Source organism: Schistocerca serialis, chromosome 3, assembly GCF_023864345.2.
Source record: "Schistocerca serialis cubense isolate TAMUIC-IGC-003099 chromosome 3, iqSchSeri2.2, whole genome shotgun sequence".
Lineage (NCBI taxonomy): Eukaryota > Metazoa > Arthropoda > Insecta > Orthoptera > Acrididae > Schistocerca > Schistocerca serialis.
This window is the reverse complement of record NC_064640.1, coordinates 126,941,093-126,964,754: the sequence shown is the minus strand read 5'-3', so window position 1 is coordinate 126,964,754 and position 23,662 is coordinate 126,941,093. Positions and strand designations below refer to the sequence as shown.

Sequence of the window (23,662 nt, the reverse complement as noted above, 5' to 3'; positions counted from 1 at the left end):
AAACACGGCATTAACGATGCGGATGAAGACACACAGGAAGGAGACATGCACAATTAAAAAAACACGGCAACAGTCTGGTTTCTGTTCGCATGAGATAAAAACACAACTAGCGACGGTATGGTGGCTGTTTGCAACACTGACGGAGGATGCACAACACTGAACACTCACTTAAACCAGCACTGTAGAGGCGACACGGAGGCATATGGGGGGGGGGGGGGGGGCGGAACGATGAAGGGGAAAAGGGGGTAGGAGAGGAAAAGAAAAAAAGGGGGGAGCCAATGGAGGGATGGGACATAGCAAAAAAGGGGGGTGGGCGGACGCTAGAGGGAGTGGGAAAGGCAGTGGAGGGGAGAGCAAAAGGGAGGCAGAGAGAGGGTAGGTGGGGAAAAAACAGGATGGAAGGGGGGAGAGGGAGCCTGTAAAAAGGACAGAGGAAGGGAGGGGCAGATGAGGATCACACTTGATAGAAGGGATAAATGGAGGGAGAGAGGGCATCATCCAGGAGGGGGAGTCGACGGAAGACACCTTGGGAAAGGAGATGAAGGGTGTAGAGGTGGAGGGTAGGGGGGACACAGTGGTGAAGGTGGGGGCTGGAGAGGAGAGGAGCAACCAGGGATGAGGGGGATCAAGGTGGCGGGAGGTGTAGAGGATATGTTCAAGGAATAGGAGCAGATGGGGGAAAGGAATCAGATCGTAGAGGATCTGAGTGGGGAACGGGAAGCGTATACAGAAGGCAAGTCAGAGTGCTGGAGGGACTTATAGAATTTGGGAGGGGGGGGGGGGGGCGGATATCCAGGCGGGACTGGCATAACATAGGATGGGACAGATTAAGGATTTGTTGTAGGTGTGGAGGATGCTAGAGGGGTTCAACCCCCATTCCGTGGTTGCATGCCGGCCTAAATACTGTCGCTGCACATGGATACGGCGCGCCCAGCTACCGAGTATGTGGCGTCGTGTAGGAAAATAGTACTGTGGTTGTGGAAGCGTGCTCTGCTGGGAGTGGAGCTGGCGCCTTTCTTGACGGCGCTGCCGCAGACGCCGTGGCCAAGTCAGCCTGTTGTTGTCTTGAACGTTTGTCAACACACGAGGCGAGTGCAGATCGGTGTTTGGCAACAGGCGCTTTTGCCTGTTATGGCTGACGATGTCTGTAGCATGGCCACCTGTGGGACACTGGTGTGTGGCTGGCTTCAGGTTGCTCTCTTGTAGGAGGGACACAGCATTATGTTTATTTCAAATGACGTTAATACCAGCCTACGCTAACAAAGTACAATCTCCAACTCCTGTGGATACACCTATCTTCTGGTCGTTGGTTGTCCAGCAGTGCAGTATCATATTATATTTGTGTCACTATTAACTTTATAAATAACAAATAAAAATAAAGAAGCTGTACTTCAGAATTACGACCAGCCTTATAAATGATATTAAGTTTCATATAATTTTAAGTTAAGCTGATGGCCAAATGACGGAGTCCCTCAAAAATTACCGGTTCTGTTCGCATGCAAATCATGTTTATAAAACATATATTGATAGGGACTGGATGGGCATACAAACACAAAAATCACTAGAAAAATAAAATTCTAAGAGATTTTGTTGCATATCAAACGATTTCTCTTGATCTGAGGATTATGAAACTGAAACTGGATTTGTCTAGTCAAGGTATTGCGAGTTTTATATACGCACAAGGCGTGACAACACTGCGAACCGTCGCTGTCAGCACAAATCTCTACTGCTACATGAACACAAATCGATGTTACCAAAAATCTTGAAAAGTTATTGACTGATCTACTTCATATTTTCACACGATGTTCTCATAATTTTTCGGACTGACGTAGGCTACATTTTTTTAAAATACATATGGCGTATAAATAGATATACACCATATCAAGGGGACATGTTGTTGGCAAAAATCTGGAAAAGTTCTTGACTCATTTAATTAAAATTTTTACACGACATTCCCATATAGACACCTTGATGGACATAGGCTATATTTTTTAATACATTTTAGCTCGGTGGATAAGTTCTTAGCGTTTTTGTTTTATTTATCGATTTTTATTTTTTATTTCTAGTTCACTGTTGCTATTTGAGTTTACATGTTGTCATTTTGAGATTGTGAGTGGCGCTGCATATGCAAGAGAATGCAGTGCCAAGTGGAGAAATGGGAACATTTCCGACATATTCATCTGTTTCAGTTCAGCAGAGGGGTGACAGCAGCGGAGACAGATAGAAACATTTGCGCCGTGTATGGGAATAATGCCATTGGACAGCGCACGGCAAGAAAATAGTTTTCTCGTTTTAAGGAGGATAGTTTTGACATTAGTGACTCTCCTCGTTCAGGAAGACTTTCGGAACCTGATGAAAATCCTGTAAACGTATTTAACCCACCGTGTACTGCAGAAATGGCGAATGTTATGAACTGTGAACATTCCATCATCGTGCTACGGTTGCTTGCAATGGTGAAGGTTCAAAACTCGAGTATATGGGTACTGGATGCTTTAAGCCAATACCACAACATGAGTGGGTGGCCATATGTACATCTCTGCTTGCTCGTCATCAGTGGGCTCGTGAACAACACCGACCATTGCTCTCCTGCATCGTTACTGCTGACCAGAAATGGTGTCTTTATGACATGCGCGCATCCACAAAAGATTATGTTATGTGTCTGGTCGAACAGCGATGGTGTGGTGTACTACGAATTGCTTGTCTGAAGTGTAACCATCACTGCTAACATTTATTCCCAACAACTGAGGCGTCTTGCAGACGCTGTCCGAGAATGAGATCACGAAGACTGTGTGAAGTGATGCTGCTCCATGGTAACGCCCGCCGGCATTCTGCTAGACTGACATAAAACACTATACAGGGGTTGGCTTGAGAAGAAATTCCGCACCCACCTGATTCACCTGACCTTGGACCCTCAGATTTTCACCTTTTCCGCTCTCCATCGAACAACCTTCAAGGAAATTCACTCCGAAAATGGATCGACGAGTTCTTCGTCTCAAAACTATGTGATTCCTAGTCGAGAAATCGATAAGTTGTCCTGACATTGACAGACTGTTCTAAATAGTGAAGGAGAATATATTATTGATGACTAAAGTCTGTGTTATGTGTATTTGTTGTATTTATTAAACTTATGGAAAAACGCTTCGAACTTATGCACCAACTTAATATAATGCGAGGGCTATTCGGAAAGTAAGCTCTGATTGGAGGCGATATGGAAACCACTGTTAAAATCAAAAATGGTTTATTTGCAACAATTGGCTACACCTGCCAGCCACTTCGCTACGACTTTGACATTTGTCGTAGCGTTGTACCAACTTTCCAATACTCTTGTCATAGCAGGCAGCCGCCTGTGCCAGCTCGTTGTTTGTGCCAGAACGTTGTCTTCGTAGCCAGCAGTTCATGAGACCAGAGACAAAACTCTGTGGGGACCAATTACGAGCTGTATTGCGGGTGATCAAACACTTCCCATGGAAAACTCTGCAAGAGCATCTTCATTGCCCCTTCACAGTGCGGCCAAGGATTGCCATGAAGAAGAAACCGTATGACAGTCGTGTTATGTGGGCTGCATGGCATCAGGCGAAATCTCTCACCAGGCGCTACTACTTGGCGGGAGACACTAATCTCTAGGCATCTTCAAGTGTTCACCGTTCGCTCAGAACGGAAAAGAACGACGTACGCGACCGACAGAAACACTGTCCAACACACATGTGCAAAGCTTCATACCATTTTCACCGTGGTTTCCATTTCGTGGCCGATCGGAACTTTCTTTCCGAATAGCCCTCGTATGCACATATTTTCGAGGATCATTCGGAAAGCAAAGTCCGATCGATCGCGAAATGGAAACGACAGTAAAAATCCAATGAAACTTCGCACAGATGTGTTGGACAGTGTCTCTAGTATGCCGGCCGATCGCGTGACGTCGCTCTTTTCAGTTTTGAGCGCACAGTTTGCACGTAAAGATGCATAGAAACAAGTTTCTCCTGCCAAGTGTGAGGGTTTGGTGAGAGATTTTGCTTGAAGCTATTCAACCCACCTAACACGACTGCCATGCATTTCCTTCTTCATGACAATTGCCACCCGCACTCTGCAGGGGCAATGAAGATGCTCCTGCAACGTTTTCGATGGGATGTGCTTGATTACCAACAATATAGCCCGTAATTGGCTCCCACTGAGTTTCGTTTCTGCTCACATGAACCGCTGGCTATGAAGACAACATATTGGCACAGACAACGAGCTGTAGGCCAGCCGGAAAGCACAGGCGGCTGCCTTCTGTGACGAGAGCATTGGAAAGTTAGTACAACGCCACGAGAAATGTCTGAACGGCAACTATGTAGGAAAGTAGGTGGAAGGTCTTGCGAACTGTTTCAAATAAAACATTTTTGAATTTCACAGTGGTTTCCATTTCGCGATCGATAGGACCTTCCTTTCCGAATAGCCCTCGTGTATAATATGTAATATGGACAAGTTGTCAGCAAAACTGTCGAGAAGTTCTTGACCTTCTTACTTTAGATTTTTACATGGTACTCTAATAAACATTCAAACGGACATAGGCTATATGCTTTTTAAACAAGTATGCGAGAAAGAAAATGTGTTACGCTGTGCTGCGAAAATGTACTGTTACGTTTTCATTCTCACAGTCGGTTTTAGTGGAAAACACGATAGTTTTATTGGCTTCCGATTAGAATACTACTATGGAGACTGAATCACTTGAAACCTTGAAATCCTAGGCCTTTGCAGAATAAAACTATGCAAAATACTGTCATTGAAGATACTATCCTCAGATCCAGAAGCAAGAGACGTCTCTCATGCCCTGTATACCAATGATCCAAACCGATTTTCCCATTTGTTTTAAGCGTCTTCAATTCTCAAAATGGTTCAAATTGCTCTGAGCACTATGGGACTTAACATCTGAGGTCATCAGTCCCCTAGAACTTAGAACTACTTAAACCTAACTAACCTAAGGACATCACACACATCCTTGCCCGAGGCAGGATTCGAACTTGCGACCATAGCGGTCACGCGGTTCCAAACTGAAGGGCCTAGAACCGCACGGCCACTCCGGCCAGCTTCAATTCTCAATCAGGGTTTCATTGGCAGTAACAATAAGCAAGTTCAAGGTCAAAGAAAGAGGAGAAGAGGAGAGAGGAGGAGGAAGTGCACAAGAGAGGGAAGAGGAGGAGATGTCAGAGGGAGGGGGGGGGGGAGTAGGAATTTAGGACATATCTCCAATTCCCTTACACACACTATGTGATCAAAAGTATCCAGACACCTGGCTGAAAATGACTTACAAGTTCGTGGCGTCCTCCTTCGGTAATGTTGGAATTCAATATGGTGTTGGCCAACCCTTAGCCTTGATGACAGCTTCCACTCTCGCAGGCATACATTCAGTCAGGTGCTGGAAGGTTTCCTGGGGAACGGCAGCCCATTCTTCACGGAGTGCTGCACTGAGGAGAGGTATCGATGTCGGTCGGTGAGGCCTGGCACGAAGTCGGCATTCCAAAACATCCCAAAGGTGTTCTGTAGGGTTCAGGTCAGAACTCTGTGCAGGCCAGTCGATTACACGGATGTTATTGTCGTGTAACCTCTCAGCCACAGTCCGTGTATTATGAACACGTGCGCCGCGCGGATTGGTCGCGCGGTTTGAGGCGCTGTGTTACGGATTACGCGACCACTCCCGCCGGAGGTTCGAGTCCTGTGTGGTGGTCTGGATAGATGTCTGCCTATTACACATTACGACCCTCTTCAACTGTCGGCGGTCTCTGTCAGTCAACAGACGAGGTCGGCCTGTACGCTTTTGTGCTGTATGTGTCCCTTCACGTTTCCACTTCGCTATCACATCGGAAATAGGGGACCTAGGGATGTTGAGGAGTGTGTAAATCTCGCGTACAGACGTACGACACAAGTGACACCTGATCACCTGACCACGTTCGAAATCCGTGAGTTCCGTGGAGCGCCCCATTCTGCTCTCTCACGCTGTCTAATGACTACAGAGGTCGCTGATATGGAGTATCCGGCAGTAAGTTGCAGCACCATGCACCTAATATTGAAACTGTATGATTTCGGAGGTGTCTGGATACTTTTGATCGCTTAGTGTATTTAGCAATTGCCAAGCTTTGCCAGGTTCTCTAGTGAAACTGTATGAGCCGACAGTGACTCGATAACGAAGCCCAGAATCTGAACGCCGGAAAACGGAACGAAACACGACGTGCGAGTCAATCTGTGGGGGCAGCAGGGAGTCCGAACGCCTGGTAGAGATCAGCACGGAGATCAACACAAACATGACCGGCGCGAACGACTTACACTAGTACGCCGAAACAGAGCACGACAGCAGGCGAAAGGCCAGGTCCGAGGTAGTTGGAATCAACGTAAGAACGCTGGCCGGAGTGGCCGAACGGTCCTAGGCGCTACAGTCTGGAACCGCGCGACCGCTACAGTCGCAGGTTCGGATCTTGCCTCGGGAGTAGTTGCGTGTGATGTCCTTAGGTTAGTTAGGTTCAAATAGTTCTAAGTTCTAGGGGACTGATGACCTCAGCAGTTAACTCCCATAGTGCTCAGAGCCATTTGAACCATTTGAACCAACGTACGAACTGTTGGTCAGCCCTATCGCAACTGACCGCTACACGCCCTGGCCATGCCACCCTTCGCGTGCGCCCTCCATGTACACCAGCTCATCTGCATCCACTCGATGTCTGCTGGCGGTGATATTAAAGCAAGAATTATTGATCTGTCTTTATCAACGTTTAGTTAATTAACAGTTATTAAAAACATATTTTAAGTAACACTACTTATCAGAATTGAGGTATACGACCTCGTGTAACGATTTAAATCCTCAGTTGTTTCAAAAAACTTTCCTAAAAAGGTACCGACTGGGATGGGGAGTCGTGCCGACTCCAGTGGCGTGGACAGCTGCGCTAGATTTCTGAGGATTTATGGCATGAACAACCAGATCGAGATGGTCCCATAGATTCTCGTTTGGGGTTAAATCCGGGGAGTTTGGTGGCCAGGGGAGAACACTAAACCCATTGTGGTGTTTTTCAATCACGCAGTGTACTTCGAGCTATGTGACACGTTGCATTGTCCTGCTGGCACATGCCATCGTGTCAAGGAAAAACAAACTACAAATGTTCAAATATCTGTGAAATCTTATGGGACTTAACTGCTAAGGTCATCAGTCCCAAAGCTTACACACTACTTAACCTAAATTATCCTAAGGACAAACACACACACACCCATGCCCGAGGGAGGACTCGAACCCCTGCCGGGACCAGCCGCACAGTCCATGACTGCAGCGCCTTAGACCGCCCGGCTAATCCTGCGCGGCAAAAAAACAAACTACATGTAGGGATGGACACGGTCCCCAAGAATAGATGCATACTTGTGTTAATCCATTGTGCCATCCAAAATGACAAGATCTCCTAGGGGATGGCACGAAAACATTCTCCAGACCTCAATGCTCCCTTCTCCAACCTGGACCCTACCGGCGATTGTCGCACGCTGTTCGCTTTCAGATGTTTCACGCCGTACGCGTAAACAGCCATCTGTCTAATCGAGCATAAAACGTGGATCACCTGAAAAGGCCATCTGTTGCCACTCAGTGCACGTTCAGTTGCGTTCGTTGCAGATGAACAGCAGTCAACCTCGGTGCATGAATCAGGTGCCTGCAGCGGAGACCCGTACGCAGCAACGTTGGCTGAACGTTCGTTGAGGAGACACAGTTGGTAGCCCCTTGGTTTATCTGAGCGGTATCTTCCTGCACGTCTTGCTGCAAAGGCTGGTTATTCAGACTTCTGACAGGTGGTCATTTTAATGTAACTGGACAGTGTAGGTCACTGTGAATAACAATCTCTTCCAATAGATGCTAGTAACGTTGGGGATAATTTCTAACGACGGGACCGCGCCTGCTCGTCATCACAGATTTCGTCCAAATGTATGCTATATGCAGGGCTTGGCCAAAAAAGAAAGTGAGAGAAGTGGGAGATCCAGATGGCCAAGCGTTTAGAAAAAAAATATTTTTGACGTGGGTCGTGCGGGAAATGAACCATTTGCGTTCCAGGTTGTGGTTGGCTCTGCGGAAAAAGTACAGATGATAATCTGAGGGTCGTGGAATGGAGTCCCTATAAGAAAACTGTTTTTTGTTCCTTTTATTTTCAGATTTTACGTTACTTACGCTGTAAATAATCCGAAATAATGCTAAGTATATTGTATTCATTAATATTTTCATAGAAGTCGTGAAAAGGTAAAGGAAAGGAAAATTTGGGATTGCAAATAAATTTCCAAGACAGGGTTTTACTAACAGCACCCACACCGATTCTCCAAATAGCATTCAAAAAATGGAGTGTAAAAGAAGTGTACAGAACTTCGTTTTCCGTTAGTTAAGTTTTGATCCTCGAGCAGCCCTCGGTAGCTGCGCTCTGACAATAATTTCCGGGCGCAGGTAAAATCGGCCCATCGAGCGTGATAAACAAAATACACTCCTGGAAATGGAAAAAAGAACACATTGACACCGGTCTGTCAGACCCACCATACTTGCTCCGGACACTGCGAGAGGGCTGTACAAGCAATGATCACACGCACGGCACAGCGGACACACCAGGAACCGCGGTGTTGGCCGTCGAATGGCGCTAGCTGCGCAGCATTTGTGCACCGCCGCCGTCAGTGTCAGCCAGTTTGCCGTGGCATACGGATCTCCATCGCAGTCTTTAACACTGGTAGCATGCCGCGACAGCGTGGACGTGAACCGTATGTGCAGTTGACGGACTTTGAGCGAGGGCGTATAGTGGGCATGCGGGAGGCCGGGTGGACGTACCGCCGAATTGCTCAACACGTGGGGCGTGAGGTCTCCACAGTACATCGATGTTGTCGCCAGTGGTCGGCGGAAGGTGCACGTGCCCGTCGACCTGGGACCGGACCGCAGCGACACACGGATGCACGCCAAGACCGTAGGATCCTACGCAGTTCCGTAGGGGACCGCACCGCCACTTCCCAGCAAATTAGGGACACTGTTGCTCCTGGGGTATCGGCGAGGACCATTCGCAACCGTCTCCATGAAGCTGGGCTACGGTCCCGCACACCGTTAGGCCGTCTTCCGCTCACGCCCCAACATCGTGCAGCCCGCCTCCAGGGGTGTCGCGACAGGCGTGAATGGAGGGACGAATGGAGACGTGTCGTCTTCAGCGATGAGAGTCGCTTCTGCCTTGGTGCCAATGATGGTCGTGTGCGTGTTTGGCGCCGTGCAGGTGAGCGCCACAATCAGGACTGCATACGACCGAGGCACACAGGGCCAACACCCGGCATCATGGTGTGGGGAGCGATCTCCTACACTGGCCGTACACCACTGGTGATCGTCGAGGGGACACTGAATAGTGCACGGTACATCCAAACCGTCATCGAACCCATCGTTCTACCATTCCTAGACCGGCAAGGGAACTTGCTGTTCCAACAGGACAATGCACGTCCGCATGTATCCCGTGCCACCCAACGTGCTCTAGAAGGTGTAAGTCAACTACCCTGGCCAGCAAGATCTCCGGATCTGTCCCCCATTGAGCATGTTTGGGACTGGATGAAGCGTCGTCTCACGCGGTCTGCACGTCCAGCACGAACGCTGGTCCAACTGAGGCGCCAGGTGGAAATGGCATGGCAAGCCGTTCCACAGGACTACATCCAGCATCTCTACGATCGTCTCCATGGGAGAATAGCAGCCTGCATTGCTGCGAAAGGTGAATATACACTGTACTAGTGCCGACATTGTGCATGCTCTGTTGCCTGTGTCTATGTGCCTGTGGTTCTGTCAGTGTGATCATGTGATGTATCTGACCCCAGGAATGTGTCAATAAAGTTTCCCCTTCCTGGGACAATGAATTCACGGTGTTCTTATTTCAATTTCCAGGAGTGTATTAGTAATACCCGTATAATTAGTCTCATACAGCTGCTCCTCTTCGTATACCTTACTTCTTCCACAGTGCTAATGAGACCTAAGGAATACATTGGTGAACCAAAAGCACGCGTCTCAAGGAGAATGTTTGTTAGACTTGTAATATACTCTGCCAAAACTACGTAATCTTTCTTTAATATACGAATATCATTTCTGTCTTCGTTTTCGTTGCATTTAATATTGGTTATAAACTCATCGATAGCGTTTGAACCAAAAATATGCTGTTCGTCGCAAATGTTTATTCCTTAACTATGTTCAGAGTTTTACACAAATTGTCGAATTGCCAGGACTCCGATATAAATCACAAATTATGTTTCGCCCTTTCACTGAAATTACTCATGCATATTTCTCTTTTTCAGTTCACACTGACCTGTCAAGAGAAAACAATGGAGAAGATGGTTCAGATAATTCAAAACTGCAGCTGCAGTACCTGCAGCACAGGGAACGATATCTTGGATGGCATGCTTCAGTACCCGTCCCCTCCGGAGGGTGAAACGCCCAACAGAAACACCGATGGCCGAACGAGCCTCGGCTGGATGGTAGAGAGCAATGAAGAAAGGTCTCCTGACAGCGAAAACCAAGACTCGACGGAGAACGAGAGGGTCCTAGTCCTCATCAAGAAAAACACGGACAACGAAGAAAACGAGGAGGAAGGTGAAAGGCAGGACAGCATAACTGAATCGGACGACAAATATGTACGCACAGATAATTTTGAAAAAGAAACAATCAAAAACTTACTCCAAGAAGCCGAAATGGCAGAGTACTATACAGAAGAAAAACTGAATACCCTGTGTAAATACTATAAGCTAAAGGAAAACTCGAAGTCTACAGACACGTTTAAACACGACATCCTCAATGTTCAGCACAAAAAAGCATACACGAAGGAGGAAAACGGTGAGCATCACCACAATGGTGGCCAGGGCACGAGGCATCACCACCACCCACATCGCGCAGGTGCTCACCACTCTTCTCAACAACTGCACAGAAGTGACGGCCAGATTGACCCCACTCTGGATGTTTCCGCAGATCAGCTGAAACCTGCCACAGGCGGAGAGGACCTGAGCTACATCCCATCCAGTGAGAAAGACAGTGACAATGCTGGGAAAGTGGATTAGCGCTGTCCAGGAGCACACAACCATTTAGGTAATACTATGATTCCTATGAGGACAGTTTACCTACCACACACAAAATAGTCACCCCGTAGGTAACTAAAGCTTTATTTATTTCATTTTTAGAAACAAAATTATACTGTGTGGGAGTTGCCAACCACTGTGCATGAAACTCGGCATAATTTTCGTATTCACTACTATTTCAGAAGATCATCACTGATAATAATTGGACGTTTGCAATCTTGATGTGCCTAAAAGAACTGCACTGAACCAACACAAACAATAAGAAAATATTATTTATATACAAATACGCAGTGATAAATAGGCTTGAGGGATGTATTTGTTTTGTTACTGTTACAGATTGTGTGGTTTCTTTATAAGATATATATATATATAATTGACTTTACAAATGTAACCAATTTTAACTTAAATATTTCCTTCGGAAACTCTTCAGATATTATTTCCTATTATTCTAATTATTATTTAATTGTATTTGAACTGTACATAGCTGTTAAGTGGCTTCTGTTAGAACAAACTGTTAGATACTCTGGTCAAGTTGAGCCACATTAAAAAAGACTTAAGTCAAAAAAGCATATGACATTTTTATTCCTTTTTACAGAATGTTACGAAGTCGTCTTTTCTTGTACTCTGTTGCTGATATTTTGTTTGTTTTTAAATACAGAGCAATAATTGTAAATGGTGATTATATTTTATATTTATATGTACTTAATTAAATTTCTTAATAAAATTTTGTTTAATGTTATGTAATCTGTAAATGTTCTCAATAACTGGAACTGTTCATTACAAAGTATGAAAATTATCAGCAAGCATATGACATAAAAGTCACTAAATCTATTAATTATGGGCTGATATTTGAAACAAAATCCCATACGAAGTGACCCGAAGGATGGAATACACTTGTATAATTCTTTTATGATACCTCTTTGGATTAAAAAAATGCTTCATATACCAGAGCAGAGGCATGAATAATCCGTGTTGACCTGTGAAACGAAATAAATGTGGCAGCTTAAGATTCTTTTGAGGGACTTTCACCAGTGCAAAGTTAGCCATGTACTTAAATGAGGTTTCCACTTTCCCTTGAAAACAGAACTACTATGTCATTTCTGGCCATACTAAGGAAAACAGTGTAAATAGCAGTTTCGTTTACATAAAAAATCTTTTTTAAGATGAGAAAATTTGCTGATTTGTAATGTAGAGCTCCTGATGAAATGGCAGCAGTGATAAGGAATGTTTAAAAAAACTGGCAAAAAAAATCCTCTACAGATAAATCGACTAGGATTGCTGCCATTAGGTCTAAATGAAATGAAAATCTCTGTTTCATCCGTTGATGATATGAGGTGTATGCTGCTGCAAATTGATTTAATTTGAGTGTTTATCGCACTGTACATGTCTGCTTCTGTTCAGTAAATATTTTGTCGATTAAATAGTTGTACATGTAACGGAAATATCTGATGTACTAAGACACATGAAATACGTACGAAACATCTTGGGAGAATAGGCAGGTATGATAGTTTTTTTTTTTTTTTTGGTTCAATTCATGTCACTTCAGCACATTTTCCCAGTATATATACAAAACTTCTCTAATGTCAGCTGTGATGTAATATTCTTTAATGTCTCTGGCTACTTTGAGTTACATGTCCGTAGTTGTGAAATACATCAGATATAGAGGGTGATTTTGCTAAATGCAGACAAACTGCAAGAAACGATTCCTGACACGATAAGCAGCAAAAAAAGTCGCAGGGATATATTACAGGAAATGTGTACCAATGGAAGTACACCCACTTGAAGGTGGGGATGAAAGATCTCAGATACTGGCTTCAATATCAGCACCAGGCAGTTGGCCCGCCAGCATGGGGTAAGCCAGAAGACATTTTGCCAACATCTGTGCCACTTACAATGCGTGCAGGCCTTATCACCAACTGACTTGCCTCCCCGTTGACGGTATTGCCGCTGTTTCGTTGCACATGCCACTACAGTGCTGGGAATTCTGCAGCCATCCTACTTACATACGACGCAACCTTTCAACCTTTAAACACCCACCTGTGGCTACAGTGATTCCCCATGGTATGGTGGCAGCGAGCCAACACCGCTTTAACCTCAATGTGTGGGTGTCGGTTATTAGTGGCCACCTTGTGGGGCTAGTCATGGTTCCACAACGCCTCGCAGATGAGTTATACCTGCACTTCCTGCAGGTAATGCTGCCTCTTCTGCTGGAAGATGTACCATTGGTGGTATGAAGGGTAAAATGGCTACAACATGAGAATGCTTCAGGTCACTGCCCTCTCAGGTGTGGAGCTAAAACACTAATACGTATAGGACATTCCCACTTGCTTTATTTTTTCTCATGTATGCTTTCAATCATTTATGCATAAGCTGTCAAAATTATTTTATCTCTATCTATAAGTGAGTGTACCTCCCTTGGAACGCATTTCCAGCCAATGTCCGTATGGCTTTTTTTTCTCTTCTTACCCTCTCAGGGGGCGTTTCCTTCAGTTTGTCCTCATTTAACAAAATCACGCTGCATATATACTGCTACAGTCATGAAAGGCAGACAGGAAAATATTAACATAACAGTACAGAAACCTAACCAGATTTTGATTTGTGGATACATTGCATTTGAGATAAACTTCTACGTGTGTATGTCCTAAATTATATGCTGCTAAATATAACCTATTCTCATTATAAAAACACATCTTCCGAGCTGTTTTGGAGTTTCTTACCTATCCTCGATGAGGAAACGTTTTGCAAACAATATACGACATTTCAACTGGAATTTGTGGTTTTATCAGTCAAACACGTCCCGCCTGGTAAAGCCAGGTATATTCAGTAGTTTTTGTACAATTAACAAAAAGTAATATTCCATTTATGAATAAATGTTTATATCATTGGTATATTTTAAATGACTGCCAACAGTACACAGTTTAGGCCTCCTCGAACTGTCGTTTGTGTGTTCCATATGCATTATTTTTACTGTAAAAATTATTATTATTATTACCTCTGTGGATGAGGTCCAGTTCATTCCACTAACTCTAGACTATGTGCATGTGACAGTCGTCCTTTTTACTTTTTGGTGGAATATGGATATGGGCTCTAAAGTATCTGGGTCTTCTAAGCAGTGGTGGAGAATTAAGCGTGCAAGATTTACCGGTGCAGCAATCAAATATAAGAACAGTTGCGTCAAAAGAATATCGCAGCTTCTTCATGAAAAGTTTGTGTGTGTGTGTGTGTGTGTGTGTGTGTGTGTGTGTGTGTGTGTGTAACAACAAATTTCAGTTGCAAAGATCGCTAATTGTTTAAAAATGTCCTCGTCAAGAACAGATAAGCATTTGCATCGCAGTTTTTGGAAGATGCTACCATATCAGATGACGGTCTTGAAGAGCATAACCGTGCTCGTTAAGTTAAACACGTTACGATATATTCTGCCTGACATTAAGACCTGCGGGTTAGTAAAATACATTTAGTTCGATGTGCCACAATATTAAGACCTGCAAGTTGGATAAAAGCAGAAAATGACAGAAGTGAGATCTTCGGGACAAATCACAGACGAAATGGAATGGAAGGTGACGTACTGATTGCATAAATCATTTCTATAGTGTAAGAGCCTCCTTCGGGAAAAGTGAATTAAACTTTGTGGATGATCCTTCTGGCAGCCACTAGAATAATCTGCAGAAATAACCGGGAGCAACCTCAGTTTTCTATTACTTATGTTCTCCTATTATATCTTAATAGTCGGAGAAGATTTTAATCACCACATAATAAATTAGAAAGTCTACTTGCTTTGTAAATTAGATATGGGGAAGATTCCCTGCCGGCCGCTGTGGCCGAGCGGTTCTAGGCGCTTCAGTCGGGAACCGCGCGCCGGCTACGGTCGCAGGTTCGAATCCTGCCTCGGGCATGGATGTGTGTGATGTCCTTAGGTTAGTTAGGTTTAAGTAGTTCTAAGTTCTAGGGGACTGATGACCTCAGATGTTAAGTCCCATAGTCCTCAGAGTCTGTTGAACCTGCTACAGTCGCAGGTTCGAATCCTGCCTCGGGCATATAATGTCCTTAGGTTAGTTAAGTTTAAGTAGTTCTAAGTCTAGGGGACCGATGACCTCAGATGTTAATTCTCATAGTGCTTAGAGCCATCTGAACCATTTTGAGGATTTCCTAATTTCTTAGAATTAATGTTTCCTACTAAAGCACAGTGACAGCATTCCAGGTAAAGTGGCGTCGGGCTGGCGCCTGGCTAATGTGTTTATTACAAGAACAGCATACCCTGTGAGATGGGACGACGAATTTCTCCGTATGTCGCGTTTCTTAGATGCCGCTGCTCCCCACCAAAACAGCGCCCGCTAAATCGTTTTATGGAGGAGATGGAGCTTGTTTTCACTCCCTCATCTTGTGAAATGCGCCGCGGTTTGGTTGCAGGACCTCCAAGCATTGTGTGCTGCTTTTTCGGAGAACAGAATGTGTACTGCACTGCAGTGATTGGTTGAGGAAGATCGGGTCTCCTTGCTAGAAAACATGATTGGCACGGTAAACACTGCTGGGCTATGATAGGTTTATTCGAGAACATCAAGGGAACGGCTGTTTTTCGGAAGATTTTGAGCAAAAGGGAGAGGCAGGGACTTGCTTCTCGATGGTCGTTGAGTACAGTTGCTAGAGCTCTCCCGTTTATACGGAGAGAGCAGTTAGTTGTAAAGATTCCGGACACACGGACGAAACTTAATATTTTCGCGGACGTGAGACAATCAGCCACGGATGTGGGGTCATCTCCTGCACTACGACGCTTCAGTAGCGCCCACGCGCAGACGGCAGCGTCTCGTCTTTCACCGGCTGTATGGGTAACGTTGTACAGCTTCGCCAAATTCAAAAGCCTATCAATCGTTTTCATGACCATCTTTTTTCATACCAGTCTTGTACTCGCAGTAGTCGCTCCCAGTGTCCATTGCATGCTTAATTGTATCTTGACGCGAGAGACCGATCAGTGGAACGATACAGCAGAACGTGCTTGCCTAGATTGGCATCCTTCCACTCACAGTAGCCGGTCTCATTTACTCGTAAATTCCAGTTAGATTCCCCAAGTCTACTGCAAATCAACCTGAGTTTGTGTTAATGAAATGTTACACAGCTGAAGTTTCTGTTCATATTTGTTCTCTCTTGACCTTGATATTAGTTAATAAATCTCTTTGTGATACTGTAAGTCCTTGTTAATTTTTCAACGACACCCATTCTCATGCCCTATGATGTCATATATTTTGTTGTGGGTTTGAAGTAATTACACTACTGGCCATTAAAACTGTTACACCAAGAAGAAATGCATATGATAAACGGGTATTCATTGAACAAATATATTATGCTAGAACTGACATGTGATTACATTTTCACGCAATTTGGGTGCATAGATCCTGAGAAATCAGTACCCAGAACAACCACCTCTGGCCGTAATAACGGCCTAGATACGCCTGGGCATTGAGACGAACATAGCTTGGATGGCGTGTACAGGTACAGCTGCCCATGCAGCTTCAACACGATACCACAGTTCATCTAGAGTAGTGACTGGCGTATTGTGACGATCCAGTTGCTCCGCCACCTTTGACCAGACGTTTTCAATTGGCGAGAGAACTGGAGAATGTACTGCCCAGGGCAGCAGTCGAACATTTTCTGTATCCAGAAAGGCCCGTACAAGACCTGCAACATGCGGTCGTGCACTATCCTGTTGAAATGTAGGGTTTCGTGGGGATCGAATGAAGGGTAGAGCCACGGGCCGCAACGCATCTGAAATTTAACGTCCACTGTTCAAAGTGCCGTCAATGCGAACAAGAGGTGACCGAGACGTGTAACCAATGGCACCCCATATCATCATGCCGGTTGATACGCCAGTATGGCGATGACGAATACACGCTTCCAGAGTGCGTTTACCGCGATGTCGCCAAACACGGATGCGACCATCATGAAGCTGTAAAACAACCTAAATTCATATGAAAAAATGACGTTTTGCCATTCGTGCACCCAGGTTCGTCGTTGAGTACACCATCGTAGGCGCTCCTGTCTGTGATGCAGCGTCAAGGGTAACCGTAGCCATGGTCTCCGAGCTGATAGTCCATGCTGCTGCAAACGTCGCCGAACTGCTCGTGCAGATGGTTGTTGTCTTGCAAACGTCTCCATCTGTTGACACAGGGGTCGAGACGTGGCTGCACGATCCGTTACAGCCATGCAGATAGGATACCTGTCATCTCGACTGCTAGTGATACGAGGCCGTTGGGATCCAGCACGGCGTTCCGTATTACCCTCCTGAACCCACCGATTCCATATTCTGCTAACAGTCATTGGATCTCGACCAACGTGAGCAGCAATGTCGCGATACGATAAACCGCAATCGCGATAGGCTGCAATCTGAACTTTATCAAAGTCGGAAACGTGATGGTACGCATTTCTCCTCCTTACACAAGGCATCACAACAGCGTTTCACCAGGCAACGCCGGTCAACTGCTGTTTGTGTATGAGAAATCGGTTGGAAACTTTCCTCATGTCAGCACGTTGTAGGTGTGACCACCGGCGCCAACCTTGTGTGAATGCTGTGAAAAGCTAATCATTTGCATACCACTGCATCTTCTTCCTGTCGGTTAAATTTCACGTCTGTAGCACGTCATCTTCGTGGTGTAACAATTTTAATGGCCAGTAGTGTAAATCAATTTTATGTCTAGTTAGCCAACTCAGGGGTGATCCACACAGGGGCCACTGTTTAATGTTAGATTTCCTTGTGCTGTAAATAAATGTGGCACCTCCTGGGTATGGTGGTTACGACTTTTTAGTCGTTTAGCAGTTGGAGAACTGCCGTCACCTTAGGCTAACTTGCAAGACTCCATAATGTCCATCTTTGGCGATTCTTGAAGGAAGATGGTGTAATTCTTGCGACACCATTTTTTAGCCTGACTTACATCCATGGCTACAATTTTCATGAGACGATTTATTAATGCAGAACCTTGCCGTTGGTGGGGAGGCTTGTGTGCCTCAGCGATACAGATAGCTGTACCGTAGGGGCAACCACAACGGAGGGGTATCTGTTGAGAGGCCAGACATACGTGTGGTTCCTGAATACGGGCAACAGCCTTTTCAGTAGTTGCAGGGGCAACAGTCTGGATGATTGACTGATCTGGCCTTGTAACAATAACCAAAACGGCCTTGCTGTGCTGGTACTGCGAACGGCTGAAAGCAAGGGGAAACTACAGCCGTAATTTTTCCCGAGGGCATGCACCTTTACTGTATGGTTAAATGATGATGGCGTCCTCTTGGGCAAAATATTCCGGAGGTAAAATAGTCCCCCATTCGGATATCCGGGCGGGGACTACTCAAGAGGACGTTGTTATCAGGAGAAAGAAAACTGGCGTTCTACGGATCGGAGCGTGGAATGTCAGATCCCTTAATCGAGCAGGTAGGTTAGAAAATTTAAAAAGGGAAATGGATAGGTTAAAGATAGATATAGTGGGAATTAGTGAAGTTCGGTGGCGGGAGGAACAAGACTTCTGGTCAGGTGAATACAGGGTTATAAATACAAAATCAAATAGGGGTAATTCAGGAGTAGGTTTAATAATGAATAAAAAAATAGGAGTGCGGGTAAGCTACTACAAACAGCGTAGTGAACGCATTATTGTGGCCAAGATAGACACGAAGCTCACGCCTACTACAGTAGTACAAGTTTATATGCCAACTTGCTCTGCAGATGATGACGAAATTGATGAAATGTATGATGAGATAAAAGAAATTATTCAGATAGTGAAGGGAGACGAAAATTTAATAGTCTTGGATGGCTGGAATTCGAGTGTAGGAAAATGGAGAGAAGGAAACATAGTAGGTGAATATGGATTGGGGGTAAGAAATGAAACAGGAAGCCGTCTGTTAGAATTTTGCAAAAAGCATAACTTAATCATAGCTAACATTTGGTTCAAGAATCATAAAAGAAGGTTGTATACATGGAAGAATCCCGGAGATACTAAACGGTATCAGATAGATTATATAATGGTAAGACAGAGATTTAGGAACCAGGTTTTAAATTGTAAGACATTTCCAGGGGCAGATGTGGACTCTGACCACAATTTATTGGTTATGAACTGCAGATTAAAATTGAAGAAACTGCAAAAAGGTGGGAATTTAAGGAGATGGGACCTGGATAAACTGACTAAACCAGAGGTTGTGCAGAGTTTCAGGGAGAGCATAAGGGAACAATTGACAGCAGTGGGGGAAAAAGTACAGTAGAAGAAGAATGGGTAGCTCTGAGGGATGAAGTAGTGAAGGAAGCAGAGGATCAAGTAGGTAAAAAGACGAGCCCTAGTAGAAATCCTTGGGCAACAGAAGAAATATTGAATTTAATTGATGAAAGTAGAAAATATAAAAATGCAGTAAATGAAGCAGGCAAAAAGGAATACAAACGTCTCAAAAATGAGATCGACAGAAAGTGCAAAATGGCTAAGCAGGGATGGCTAGAGGACAAAGGTTGTATACATGGAAGAATCCCGGAGATACTAAACGGTATCAGATAGATTATATAATGGTAAGACAGAGATTTAGGAACCAGGTTTTAAATTGTAAGACATTTCCAGGGGCAGATGTGGACTCTGACACCTTTGGAGAAAAGAGAACCACTTGTATGACTATCAAGAGCTCAGATGGAAACCCAGTCATAACCAAAGAAGGGAAAGCAGAAAGGTGGAAGGAGTATATAGAGGGTCTATACAAGGGAGATGTACTTGAGGACAATATTATAGAAATGGAAGAGAATGTAGATGAAGATGAAATAGGAGATACGACACTGCGTGAAGATTTTGACAGAGCACTGAAAGACCTGAGCCGAAACAAGGCCCCGGGAGTAGACAACATTCCATTAGAACTACTGACGGCCTTGGGAGAGCCAGTCCTGACAAAACTCTACCATCTGGTGAGCAAGATGTATGAGACAGGCGAAGTACCCTCCGACTTCAATAAGAATATAATAATTCCAATCCCAAAGAAAGCAGGTGTTGACAGATGTGAAAATGACCGAACTATCAGTTTAATAAGTCACAGCTGCAAAATACTAACGCGAATTCTTTACAGACGAATGGAAAAACTGGTAGAAGCCGACCTCGGGGAAGATCAGTTTGGATTCCGTAGAAATATTGGAACACGTGAGGCAATACTGACCTTACGACTTATCTTAGAAGAAAGATTAAGGAAAGGTAAACCTACGTTTCTAGCATTTGTAGACTTAGAGAAAGCTTTTGACAATGTTGATTGGAATACTCTCTTTCAAATTCTAAAGGTGGCGAAAGGCTGTTTACAATTTGTACAGAAACCAGATGGCAGTTATAAGAGTCGAGGGGCATGAAAGGGAAGCAGTGGTTGGGAAGGGAGTGAGACAGGGTTGTAGTCTATCCCCAATGTTATTCAATCTGTATATTGAGCAAGCAGTAAAGGAAACAAAAGAAAAGTTCGGAGTAGGTATTAAAATCCATGGAGAAGAAATAAAAAGTTTGAGGTTCGCCGATGACATTGTAATTCTGTCAGAGACAGCAAAGGACTTGGAAGAGCAGTTGAACGGAATGGACAGTGTCTTGAAAGGAGGATATAAGATTAACATCAACAAAAGCAAAACGAGGATAATGGAATGTAATCTAATTAAGTCGGGTGATGCTGAGGGAATTAGATTAGGAAATGAGACACTTAAAGTAGTAAAGGATTTTTGCTATTTGGGAAGCAAAATAACTGATGATGGTCGAAGTAGAGAAGATATAAAATGTAGACTGGCAATGGCAAGGAAAGCGTTTCTGAAGAAGAGAAATTTGTTAACATCGAGTGTAGATTTAAGTGTCAGGAAGTCGTTTCTGAAAGTATTTGTCTGGTGTGTAGCCGCATATGGAAGTGAAACATGGACAATAAATAGTTTGGACAGGAAGAGAATAGAAGCTTTTGAAATGTGGTGCTACTATAGAATGCTGAAGATTAGATGGGTAGATCACATAACTAATGAGGAGGTATTGAATAGAATTGGGGAGAAGAGGAGCTTGTGGCACAACTTGACTAGAAGAAGGGACCGGTTGGTAGGACATGTTCTGAGGCATCAAGGGATCACAAATTTAGCATTGGAGGGCAGCGTGGAGGGTAAAAATCGTAGAGGGAGACCAAGAGATGAATACACTAAGCAGATTCAGAAGGATGTAGGTTGCAGTAGGTACTGGGAGATGAAGAAACTTGCACAGGATAGGGTGGCATGGAGAGCTGCATCAAACCAGTCTCAGGACTGAAGATCACAACAACAACAACAACAACAAGTGTTAATTCTCGACTCCTTCCATAAATTTTACCAACGTTAGCACAAATATTGAATTTATTGCAGGGTACGCCAGTACATGACCTCTCTCAAACACTGGTGGCAGGCTTCAGGCTGTCTGTGGAATGTGAGATGGGGCTCTAAAATAACGAGACCATTTCTGTAAAACATTTTATTTCAAAAACGAACGTATTTAGTTGTTGTCACCCTCTTTATACGCCCCTTCCCTATCCCTACTGCGTTCCATGCGAATTTTCTATTAAGGGAAACAGTGCTAGAGGTCTTACTCTGTCAGATCCTTGATGATGTGTGCCGCTTTATCGTCCACTGCTTCAGTGGAGTAAAATCTTGTTCCTTTTAAGACAGATCTGACCTTGCGGAATAGACAAAAGTCATGTGGTGCTAGGTCACACAAAGAAGGTGAGTGCTCTAACACTGGAATGTTGTACTTCGCTTGAAACCTAACAGACACTGTGGTATGAGCCGGTGCGTTTTCTTAATACAGAACCCATAACTTGTTCTTCCATAAGTATTGTCGTGTTTTTCTTATTTTCTCATGTATATGAGCCTGGACCTCAAGGTAGTAATGCTGATTAATAGTTTTACCTTCAGGAACCCATTGAAGACGCACAGTTCCATGAATATCGGAAAAAGCAATCATCTTCGCTTTGAATCTTGAATTGCTCATTCGAGCTTTTTTTCGCTTTCGGTGAAGTCGGGCCTTCCAGTGCATAGATTGGCGCTTAGCTTCTGGAACATAAGTGAAAAACTGAAAAACCAAGATTCATAACATTTTATCACTCTTTCCAAGAAATTACAATCATTTTCAGTGGTATTCATAGTGTCAGTGCAAACATATTCACGATCTCGTTTTTTATTCGATTGTGAGAATTATCAGCACCAGTTTCGCACACACTTCTCTCGTGTTAAACTGGTTATGTAAAATTTGCCTTATGCATTCTTTGTCAGTTCAAATGGTTCAAATGGCTCTAAGCACTATGGGACTTAACATCTGAGGTCATCAGTCCCCTAGACTTAGAACTACTTAATCCTAACTAACCTAAGGACATCACACACATCCATGACCGAGGCAGGATTCGAACCTGCGACAGTAGCAGCAGCGCGGTTCCGGACTGAAACGCCTAGAACCGCTCTGCCACAGCGGCCAGCTCTTTGTCAGTTGCTACAGTTTCAGCACTCGATCGAGTACACAACTAACAGCCAGATGGAATCAGATTCTCTGCTTTTTCGATATTTTCATCCGTTTTTTATGCTGCAGGGCGTCCCGGGCTTGAGTCATCTTCAACGTTTTCTTGGCTGTCTTTCGAAATTGATTGCACCACTCAAAAACTAGCGTACGTGATAAACAGTCTTCACCACACATTTCTTTTAGTAAAAGATTCATCTAGCTGTTTCCTCAAGTTCCATGTAAAACTTCATGACAGTTCGTTGTTCTGTTATTACATGTATCATTTTTCGGGTAAAACAAAATAACACATCATCCACAAAAGAAGGTCACGTCCACACTGCTTTGTCTACACCCACTAGAGATGCCACATTCGACGCTACATAGCTATTGGCCGTTCATGTTTGGTGCTTGTATACTTACTCTCTGACAGCCCGCCCGGTTAGCCGTGCGTTCTAACGCACTGCTTTCCGGGCGGAAAGGCATGCCGGTCCCCGGCACGAATCCGCCCGGCGGAACCCTGGGTTCAGTGTGGTGCGGGAACCCTGGGTTCAGTGTGGTGCGGCGGAGGGGTGAGTGGATTGCTGTAACCTTTTGTGGGGTTGTGTACCACTGAGGCTACGGCGGGGACGAAGCCTCTCGGTCGTTTCTAGGTCCCCTGTTCAATACGCAATACACACAATACTCTGTGACAGCATCAGTCCCGTTATTTTATAGCCACACCTCGTACTTTGATCCAAAACGGGAACATGCCAACGCTCTCTCGGCGTTGTCCACAGTGTCAGCCAACTGCGCATTTTCCCTCGTAGATAAGGCGTTCACAAACGACAAGGGGAAAGGTTGGCCGTTCTCACGCCTAATGGCTTCCTCATTTATTTGGTAGAATTCTACTCTTCTCGTACAAATAAAATTTAACATCTTTGGGAAGAGTTCAGATTCTACAAAAATGACTATATTACATCCTTAAGAGTGTAACAATTTAATCAAGCTGCAGTTACTATTCACAAATTAATGTTAGAATTGTTTTATAGTATCTCTTTCTGCATAATAATCATTAAATAATTATTACTAAATCATTTCAGATATGGACAACACACTGCATGAATGTAACAGCCACTTTGTTTGGTTAC

The 23,662-nt window shown here is 44.4% G+C and overlaps 1 protein-coding gene across 2 annotated transcripts in view; it reads left to right on the top strand.

The window, feature by feature from the left end:
* LOC126469824 (uncharacterized) overlaps positions 1-11,800 on the top strand; it is a 360,459-nt gene extending 348,659 nt beyond the window's left edge. For both annotated transcript variants that reach the window (XM_050097110.1, XM_050097111.1), the window contains exon 4: positions 10,288-11,800. In XM_050097110.1, coding sequence (XP_049953067.1) covers positions 10,288-11,043 — 756 coding nt within the window. In that variant the 3' untranslated portion in view covers positions 11,044-11,800. The remainder of the gene's footprint in view (positions 1-10,287) is intronic.
* Positions 11,801-23,662: the final 11,862 nt, after the last annotated feature.